The following is an 11,214-nucleotide window of genomic DNA, read 5'->3' on the forward strand; positions in this document are numbered from 1 at the left end:
GTGTGTGTATACTAGCTGAATGACCCGGCATTGTCCAGCTTATTGCTGTTATTCAGATTTGTAAACAATAAATATGAAGCTCAAATGAATAAATTGTTGCTGTTTCTAACTCGTGAGCAAGCAACATGGAGTTGGCCGTGTGAGAAGCACGTAGTAGAGAGATCAAGTCCAACTACCTTGAGGGATTGATCCTGAGATTTGTTGATTGAAGGTACATTCACACACACGTACTCTCTCACATGCATAACTAAAACAGACACACACAGACATACATTCATGCACACCCCATGGTAAAACACACACACTCTCTCTCTCTGAATGTCAAACACTTTCATTGTATCTCTCTCCCTCTGTGTGTGTCTCTTTCTTTAGATGTGTGTATGTCAGTCGTCACAAAAATGTTTGTGTACTCACACACACATACACATATATGTCAGTCGTCACATGTAGATGAGGCCTAACGTACGTAACGAACGCACGCATACACACACACTCACAGACACACTTATATAAAAAAAATGTGACGTCGTGGTGGTATAAAATGTCCTTTACTACACTCACACATATAAGGCGCTCACATACATTATACTAAGATACACACAGACATACATTCACACACTTCAGGGTAACTCTCTCTCTCTCTCTCTCTCTTTGAATATTTAACACTTTAATTGTATCTCTGTATAACGACCTATCTCTTTCCCTCTGTGTGTGTGTTTCTTTCTCTCTTTAGAGGTGTGTGTGTATATCAGTCGTCATAAAAATGCATGTATACTCACATACAGTCATCACATGTATATGTATGTGTAGATGTGTGTTTAATTCTCTGAGGCTTAACGTACGTAACGAACGCGGAAACACACAAACATATACACTCTCATATACAAAATGTGACGTAGTTGTAGTGGTGGTATAAAATGTCATTTACTATAGTTGACTATAGAAAGATTATCTCTATGTATTTAATCCAAATGAAAATAAAAATTGCATGTTGACACTCGCGGGGTCCAATACTATTACCTTGTAGAATTTGATCCGATTTGGTCGAGCTGTTTGAGAATGCATAGGAAACAGAGACAAATAATTTTATACAGAGTGAGATATACCACATTAGGCGAAGGTAAAATATATTTAAGATTTGACGTCAAAAACTTTAAACCTGCTTTTCTTCATGTATGTATAATCAGATATAAATATATATACATTATTAGATTAAGTAGCTACACCCTATATAATAACAATAATAATAATCTCTGTTATTCCGACTCACTGATTTGATTAAATTAGTGATATTTAATTTGCTTTGCAGCTTTGTTTTTATCTGTCACTTCATCATTTTTATTATTTTTCTCTAGATCTCTCTTCATTTTTCTCTCCATCTCTAAATTGTTCACTCTCAACATTACACACACGCACACACATTCAGATTTAGATTCCTCTTCTCTTAAATTGAATTACCCCTCCCCCGCTCTCATTCTTCTTTCGTCTATTATCTTCCTCTTCACGCCTTCACACTTTTCTTTTTCACTCCCACCCTTTTGTCATTATTCTGGTTTCTCACTATCTGACCATGCCTCAAGTGTTTGAGCGTCCGTTTTACTATAATTATACTCCAGCCTTTGATATGGATATTCACGCAAAGTTATTTCACATGGACAGTTGTAGGAGTCAGTGTCGAATTTCAGGCTGCTTTAGCTGTAAGACAACTTTGGCTCAGCCTTTGTGTATATATATAACTTTATGAATGCCGACTTCCCCTCCCCCATCTCTCTTACACACTTACATACACCAACGTTGAATGCATTAATAAAAAAAACTGTACAGTTCATTTCTGTCCTAGTAGTTCTTAAGTTTTCGGTTTCAAGCCTTGTTCCATTTTCTTTTGGTTAATTTTTTTCTGCTCTCCTCACTCACTTGATGTATGTTTTCCTTTTCCCTTTCTTTCAGTCTTCCACTTCTCAACATTGCTTTTTCTTTCTACATTACATATTTTATCACGTTACCATTCTAATTCTCATTATTTATTGTGGAGTACTCTATGTATTCTCTCCCTTGTATTAACTTTTCCTCGTGGTTCTCCCATCCCCTTATATTATACTGTCTGTTCAATCTCGCTTCCTGACTGCTGGACATTTTCTGTATTTCCTTCTATCCTTTCAGTCAATCTCCCTCTATCTACTGATTGGTTTATTATGTTTATTCCAGTGTCTGCAAAGTGACATTATTTCACCTCTTCTGTTGAGTAAGCATATTTTTTCGTAATCATGGTATATTTTATGTTCAGGAGTTTTTTCTGAAACCATTTATGTAAGAAGTGAAACTGTCTATTATTAACCTGTTCAGTTCTATCTGCACACGTATTGTCCTACCAGACCCAATGACTAACTCTGATTTGTATTAATTGTATTCAGTGTTGAAAGGGTTAAGTCTCAGACATGCTTTACTTGTGTGTGTATTTAACTTTGTGTGTGTTGCTTTCATATAGTTTTTGTCAGTTTTGTTACCCTTGCAGTAGTTTATTGTCTTGTAGATTACTTCGTTTTTTTTTTTAGTCAAATTCCACTACGGCACTTGTGCTTGTTTCGGGTTGGCTGCGGATTTCTTGATATATCGTCCTCTGTGACTTTCTTGCGTGTTTTCTCTTTTTTGTACACCTATAGCTAACTTTTGTGTTGTTCCTATTTAATAGCTATCAGTTGTCAGTTGAAGTGTTAGAACATCCCCCCCCCCTCTGTCACTATGTTTAGGTTGAAGGATTTGTTGAACCAGGTGAATTATTTTTTTTTCTGGTCTTGTTTGGCTTTGGGTATATATTCCATCTCCCCTTTTAAACCCTTCATTTTAGGATCTAATTTTCAATAATTTTGCGGAGTTTCTTTGTTTTATGTTGCTGATTAAGTTTTTAATTATTGAATTTGGAATGTGTGCCTGTTCAGTTTTCTTAGGTCCACTTATTCTACCTACTGCAGCAACCTCACAACACACTCTCTCACAGAAGACACTTCTCTCGCCCCTTCGCTTCCATCTCCATACACTGTCTCTTTTGTTACTCCCTACACTACTAATCTCTTACTACAAATCATCACTATTTTCATTCTATACTTTCCTTCAGTCAAGGTTGTTGTTTAGTCTTGTGAGTTACGAGGCGACCTCTCTGGTGATGGTGTCACGAAAGAGCATCTAGTGCCCTCTGTAGAGTGGTTTGTAAAAAGAAGGCCATTGAGCCGCATAAATCATGCAAAAACTCTCCTGAACTTTCTTGCCTTGTCTCAGAATTTGAAATCAACACACACGCATTTATATATATATGTATATATATATAAAGTTAATCCAAACATGAAAACACAAAGAGAAAACACAACAACGCGAGGACGTGGAACAAGTATAGTATTATTGGACGCTCAGGAAAGAAGGAGGGTTTAACGTTTCGAGCGGAGCTCTTCGTCAGAAACATAGGAAAAGGAAAGATCCAAAGAAGGGAAGGCGGAGGAAAAAAATCGCCAACGGTACACACGCGGTCACATATATATATATGGAGAAAATATGTAGACTTTGGTCAGATGGAGGTGATGACTCTACCTTTGGCGTTTCTCATCCAAGTGCATCGAAGTTTGTCATTCAAGGATCGGTTTACCTAGTCTCTTAAGGACTTACCGCTCTTCTTTATGATCTTCGAACTGGAATAACTGCCACCACACACTTACACACACGCTGTTTCCATTGCTGGATTTGCCATGATACACGTGGTAAATTGTAACAAATACCTCAATGATAAAGCAAAGTGTTGTTTGTAAGACAAAATAATTTGCTTATATTAACAGAGTGTGAAATAAATAAAATTCATATAACAGGTTATATATTTCGTTGTGGACTGTGAAAGAAAACTGAAGTTTTATTCCATTTGTTCAATAAATTTCATAGGTTTTTGTCTATGGAGTCCAGGTCCAGAACATGTCTACCTTGGTCTTTCACAGTTTGTTCTTAATATCTTGTCAGACAAAAGGAAAAAAATGTCGAGGTTGGCGGGGAGGTCGCCATTGTTGCACTCTGCTTTGGGCATCAGATTTAATCCACTTGTTAACGATATATAATGTATAGCTTGACATTTCTTACATGTGGAGCTAGCTGTATATATTTATACACATCATTACCAACTCGACTTGTGCTATTTTTCCCTTTGTCTCTCCATCACGCTCTCTCTCTCTCTCTCTCTCCCCCCCCTCTCTCTCTCTCTAGTGTGTGTATGTTTGTGTGTTACTCTAGGTTGGAGGTGGAGGCAATAATTTGTAGTCCTTGCTGTCATCCACTGAAATATCACCTTAGTGACCTCCCTCACTCCACTGGAACATTTATTCACCCCCTCTTACCCCCGAAGGGCTTTTTTACTCACGTCATGTGCTGCTTGAACTATCCTCCCCTCTCCCCTCTCCCCCCCACTTTCACTGCGTACGTGGTAGACAGTGAGTGTTATTATCCCGTTAGTGTGTGTGTGTGCGCCGTTGCGTTTGGGTGTCGCTATGTCAGTGGTGTCGGTTTTAGACAGAAATAAATGTTTGACATGTTTGAGCATGCGACAGCTACAGACATACCTATATACAGTTACACACACATACACACACAGCTAAACAGTCTGTTGCCTCTGCATAGGAACATCGCGTAATGTCCTAACCACCCCTATGCTCAGCCGTGCACACTCACTCTCCCACACATTACAACTGACATAAACAGACATTATTAACATTAGTTGGACCAGCTCTCACCGCACACCAAATAAGACACGCACTATACACACATGTATATACAAGTCCTAAACCGATTTACTGTTAGTGTCTGGCTAATAACCTTGACTTTCTTTCCTTCCATTCCCTACACATAACATACATTGAACATTGCCAATATTTCTCTGCGGGTCTTCTTTTGTGTTACTTCTGTTACATCGACATTCACATATATACCTATAAAATGTCAATACCCCATCCGGCTAAATTCTGGAGGTCTTTAATTAGCCTCCTGTTTCTTTGACCTTGCTTCTTGATATCTAATACTAACGAAAGCAACACACTCTCTCTCTGTCTCTATCTATCTATCTGTCTGTCTGTCTGTCTGTCTCTCTCTCTCTCTCTCTCTCTCTATCTATCTATCTATCTATCTATCTATCTATCTATCTATCTATCTATCTATCAATCTAATCTATTATCTCTTCACTGTCACATCTGTCTGGTGTGATGTGTCTGATGGAAAGAGTAGTAAAAGGAACGGCATGATTTATCTGGGAAGCGAGGTGGAAATATTATCTAAAAACAGTTAATTTCTTGGCTGGAATGGCGTCTGGCTTTGAAATACTGCTTCAATAAGTCTTGTCCAACCCATGCCAGCATGGTGGTAGTAAAGATGCTTCTATATGGTCATTTGAAATACAAGAAATAGCAGTCAAATTTCCTTCAAACAACAGATTCCTGTATTATAAAAGGCACATTTGGTAATGTAGTGTTAGATATACGTTTTAAATAGTTTTATCAGATGGGCAGCACCCGTTATCAATTGTTGTTGTTGGCGGTGGCAATGACCCCACCGCCACCACTGCAGCTGTCGTCATCCGCAACTCTTATGTTGCATAAAAACATTCTCAAAGTTGAGACTTGACTGCAATGTCTACTACAGATGGGATTCAAATCAAAGTTTTAGGATTGCAATTCTGTTTTAGTGGGTGGGTGGGTCTTCTGGAGTACAACAATGCACCACATATCTCGGTCCTTTGTCATCTCCTTCATAAGGTTCAACATTTTGAGATCAACCTTCAGTACTTCATTCCAGATCTTCCTGGGTCTTCCTCTTCCGCAACTTCTCTCCCCTTTGAGTGATTGGCACTTCTTTATGCAACTGTCCTCATCCATCCACATCACCTGATCAAACCAGTACATTCTCCTCTCATGCATCCTGCATATAATTTCTCTTGGTGACTTGTAGGGATGCAGTATTTTGCTATGTAACCAAAAAGATACTATAAAGTATATTAAGCATTTTTATAAGTCAGTGCCATGTCCTTCAGTGTTAGCAATGCATTTTACATCACTTGTTAAGGTTCTCTCCATAGATATTCTATAGAAATTATGGCCAGTACTGGTTTTTGTTATGACGTTTTCATATTTCATAACCAAAACGTCATTACAAAATCCAGTGGTGGCTATGATTTCTATAGAATATCTTTTACTTATTTCAGTCATTTGACTGGGGCCATGCTGGAGCACTGCCTTTTAGTCGAAGAAATCGACCCTTGGCTTTATTCTTTGTAAGCCTGGTACTTATTCTATCAGTTTTTCTACTGAACTGCCAAACACTCCAACATCGGTTGTCAAGCGATGGGGGTGGGGGAAAACACAGACATACATACATACACACACACACATATATATATATATACTGCTATGATCATGTGTTGTGTATAGATGAGGACAGCTGGGTACAAAAGTGTTACACCCTAGCAGGAAGAGGTAGACCCAAGAAGACCTGGCATGAGGTGGTGAAGCACAATCTTAAAACTTTGGGCCTCACCAAGGCGATGATAAGTGACCGAGACCTTTGGAGATATGCTGTGCTTGAGAAGACCCAGCAAGCCAAGTGAGACCGTAACCATGGCCTATGCCAGTGCTGCATAACCAGCCCATTTAAGAGCACCCTTCAGTCATTGAGCAATAAACTGCTCTTGTTGAGGCCAGTGATGTCGTTGTCATGGCCAATGAGAGTACTGCCTGGTTGGCACCCATGCCAGTGGCACGTAAAAAGCACCATTCAAGCATGGTCAATGCCAGTGCCAGCTGACTGGTCTTGTGTCAGTGGTATGTAAAAAGCACCATTTGAGCGTGGTTAATGCCAATACTGCCTGACTGGCCCTCATGCCAGTGGCATGTAAAAAGCACCCACTACATTCTTGAAGTGGTTGGCGTTAGGAAGGGCATCCAGCTGTAGAAACATTGCCAGATCAGATTGGAGCCTGGGGCAGCCTTCTGGCTCGCCATCCCGCAGTCAAACCGTCCAACCCATGCCAGTATGGAAAGAGGACGATGATGATGAGGATGATTATGATATATATATATAACAGGCTTCTTTCAGCTTCTGTCTACCAAATCCACTCACAAGGCTTTCGTTGGTCCAAGGCTATAGTTGATGACACTTGTCCAAGGTGTTACGAAGTGGGTCTGAACCCAGAACCACGTGGTTGGGAAGCAAGTTTAGAGATAACCTTAACAAGTGATACTTCCTCTTATGCCCAACATTTCTCTCAATACACCAATGCTCACACATCTACTGGAGTATACCAGCTTCATTCCTCTGCAGGCTTCACTTGTCCTTTGCATTCAGGGCCTACATCTCACTGCTATGCAGCATCACAGTACACATGCATCTTACAATTTTCCCTTCACTCAGAGAGAGAGAGAGAGACCTTTGGTTGCCAAATGCGGTAAAAGCTCTCTGAACTTTTTCCATCCTATTCTTATTCTAGCAACAACACTTACTGTACAACCTCCTCCACTGCTAATTAGGTCACCTCGGTAGCCAAAATTATCTACAACTTCCAGAGAGTTACTGGGATATTTGAGGAAATCAGTTTCTTGTGTATCTGTGGACTTTATGGCTCCCATACACTTTCCACATACAAACAATACTTTCTCCGTTAACCTTCTTACTATTCCACTGCACCTCTTGTGTAGCCATAGCTTACACTGGGTATACTGAATGGAATTTCTGCCTCCACCCTTCCTACATATTGAGCAAGGCAATTTACTAGAAGGGTGACAGGTGCTGTCTGATTTCTTGTTTACTAGGACCTTGGTTGTGGCCAAGTTTACCATAAGTTTTTTGGATTCTAGGTTTTTTTTCCACCTGGAATTTCTTTTCTAATTCTGTTACAGACTCTGCTTAATAATTCCAAGTGGGTTATTACAACTGAACACAGACGATCATAAATCTGCTGGATGAGGGCTGGGAATAAACAACACCATGCAAAAAGTAGAACCTTTCAAAGAACTATTTTGTCATCATTTTTATAGAGAATGGCTTACCTAGGCCTGAGCGCCTTGGTCCTTGTGGTCCTTCATCATCTGGCACTCCATAGCAACAGTGAAAAACCAGTTGTCTATATCAAGACTGTCATGCATCTTACAGGTGGATGCCTTTCCTAAAACCAACCACTTTACAATGTTTTATTATGCTACAAGTACCAAAGTGGACATCTGCAGCAGACTAGATTCCCCTTTATCTTCTATCAGTTCTAGATGGGTTGTGTGTGATGGGGAATACAAATTCCACATCTTCCGAGATATTCCTCTTTTCTTTTTTTTGGCTGCATATTCTTCTTATCAGTGGCTCCTTAAAAATGTGAACTGAGTATATTTTATATAAGGTGTGTGTGTGTAGGGGGTGGGGTGAAAACATTTTCCAATTCCCTTTAGTATTCCTCTAATACTTTCTGCCAGTGATATTTAAACATTTTAATTACTAATAATAATTAGGGTCATACAGAGAAAGGGAAAAAAATATTTGGTTATTAATAAGGTAACACTTAGCTTAAGATAATTCCTTTTAGTATAAGCAGGACTGAAATTGTAGTTCACCATAATGGAAACAGTAAAACAGCATTCGTTTACTAATGTGTGTGTGTGTGTAATTTTTGTTTATTTTTTGGTATAAAATCATAAAAATGTTAGCAATGTAAAGAGTCTAATATCTATGCCTTCCTACCTAAGGTAAACGGGTTCAAATATTACCTGGGCAATAAGAGATATATTGAAGAATGAATGCAAGGACTTAAAAAGAAGTTTCCTATTTTTTATAGACTCTAGTCTAATCTGAATCAAATGAAATGCAACTGGTGCTTGTCCAAATCACTTCATAGGAACTTGCCTAATCTTAACTGACTCTCACGAGGAGTAGCAATTGACATCAAAGAACCTTTGATTACTTGAATGTGTAGCAAAATACAATTTGAGCCATCGACATCATTTCTTTTCAATCTTTTCCTCTAGAGACGATGATTCTGATTTCTCTCAAATAATATCATCCTGTTTATCTAGTATATGTGTGTGTGTGTGAGAGAGAGATAGAATCAAACATTTCCCTAGGGTTGTTGGGTACAGAAAAGTTTGGAAACTTCTCTACCTTACAATCACTGTATCTTGTCATACATTTGTATGTGTGTGTGTTTGCGTGTCTATACATCTGGCGTAGTTGCCTGTAAATCTGTTTGTGTGTAGTAAAGCAAAAAGAAAGTGTACTTGAGTTTGTTTATCTGACATTTATACTATTTTTTTTAAGTATGTGTCTCTGTGTATGTCTGTGTAATGTATCTAACTATCTTTTGTGTATTTACTTCTGTGTATGAGTATGACTGTGTACATTTGTCTCTTGATTGCTTTGTAAATAGTTTTCATGAAACATGGTGGATGTGTTTTGAATGGTGTCTTTCTTTGGTTGTGATCCTCTAATTAGGTTAGCAGTCAGCTGAAGTAGTCTACTATCACTGGGGCATAACATTAGATGTATGTGTGTGGTAAGTCTCAGTAAGGCAGGACACCGAAGGCTGGTACTGCGGGGTGGGGGGGAAGAGCTGTTGATCTTTCTATACATAGAAACATTACTTCATCAAAACCATTACACCAATATAAACTGTACTCATTGATGTGTGCTGTGTTGTTTCATGGTATGAGCTGAGCAATTTAGCCCCAAAATATTTCCTTCCAGCAAACTCCTCAATCCTTAAATCAGCCATATGTTCCATACATGTCTGTGATCCATCAAGTAAATTAAATCTCTGTCAGTCTTAAATACAAAGTTGTTATTTTAGTCTCACATTGACCCTTATTCTGTAAACAGATGATGAGAAGCATTCCAGCAATGACCATCCCATCTTTTATATGGGTGTCATGTATCTAATGCTACATTATCTAAAGTTGGTGTAAGTACCCTATTTCTTAAAACAGTATGATTTAAAGAGAACTTAACTACTATCTCTAGCTGGTTGAGCTACTATGATGTATTGGGTAATGTTATCTGGAGTACATTATGCCAAAGAGAAAAAGACTGGATGGTCACATCTGGAATACAAGGATAGAGTCAATATGATGTAAAGCAACAACTACCCACCTCCACTTAAATGTTCAATGCAGCATTATCATCAGTCCTCACCATCACATTAGTCATTACAGACACCCATCATCATCATCATCATCGTCACCATCACCATCACCACCATCACCACTGCTAACCCCCTCCACCACGTCACTCCCACTCTATCCCCAACCCAAACCGCAACCTTATATCATTTCAAATTATTATTTGCAACCGCAATTAAAACTGTTACTTCTTTCTCTTTCCATGTGCAGGTTGCAGCAGCATGAGCAATGTGCACCATCCTCGGCGGCGCAAGCGACGGCCTATGAATGGTGTTAAGACAGTGGATGTTATTCGCGGCACACTTGGCTACGGTTTCACAATTTCTGGTCAGGGCCCTTGTACCCTGAGTTGTATTGTAAGCGGAAGCCCCGCTGAAGCTATTGGTCTCAAACCTGGTGACTTCCTTCTGGCTGTTAATGGGGAGAATGTTTCCAAGGCACCACATGATGAGGTTGTGCGTATGATTGGCACTTCTGTGGGAACCCTTACTCTGCAGGTAAGTTTTTTGTTGTTGTTTAGCACCAGGGCAACCTGGATTGGGTAGGACTATGATCAAAGCTGTGCCAACCATGGCCATCCTATTTAAGATTTTGTATTGACTACATTATCTAGTTTGTCTTTTCCTTTTCTAAGATGTTAATGTTTAGTTTGAGGGGGATTTGGTTGATATTTCTAGCTGGTTGATCAACCACAGTGAGGCTCCCATTTGTTGAAGGTGACAGTGGTGGATATTATGTTGCTTTTTCAATTTGATGCTAAAAGTGCTCCTTGGTTAGATGAGGTCAGGATGTGTAGCTTTTTAATTAGTATTTGACAGGTAATGATAACAAAACTAGTCAACCATGAGTAACATTCCTGAAAAAACCTGTCTTTGTATTAAACTGATTTCTGTACAAGGTCTTGCTCAGAAAGAGCCCAGAATACCTGCAACAGTTATGAATTTGGTAGTTCACTACGTTAATGAAGCTGGATTATTCTTACCTGTAAAAACAATGGAAGAACTCTCACTGTTACTCAGAATAATCCACTACAGTGTCTTTGGCT

The 11,214-nt window shown here is 39.1% G+C and overlaps 1 protein-coding gene across 6 annotated transcripts in view; it reads left to right on the forward strand.

Moving 5' to 3' along the window:
• The window catches only part of LOC115218889 (regulator of G-protein signaling 12), a 187,326-nt gene that overhangs the window by 137,406 nt on the left and 38,706 nt on the right, over nt 1-11,214 (forward strand). For 5 of the 6 annotated variants that reach the window (XM_029788885.2, XM_029788884.2, XM_036508684.1 and 2 more), the window contains one exon: nt 10,380-10,666. In XM_029788885.2, coding sequence (XP_029644745.1) covers nt 10,380-10,666 — 287 coding nt within the window. Of the gene's footprint in view, nt 1-2,223; nt 2,243-10,379; nt 10,667-11,214 lie in introns of those variants that run through there. The other variant, XM_036508687.1, reaches the window with a different exon arrangement.

The sequence above is a fragment of the Octopus sinensis genome, linkage group LG14 (genome assembly GCF_006345805.1).
Source record: "Octopus sinensis linkage group LG14, ASM634580v1, whole genome shotgun sequence".
Taxonomy (NCBI): Eukaryota; Metazoa; Mollusca; class Cephalopoda; order Octopoda; family Octopodidae; genus Octopus; species Octopus sinensis.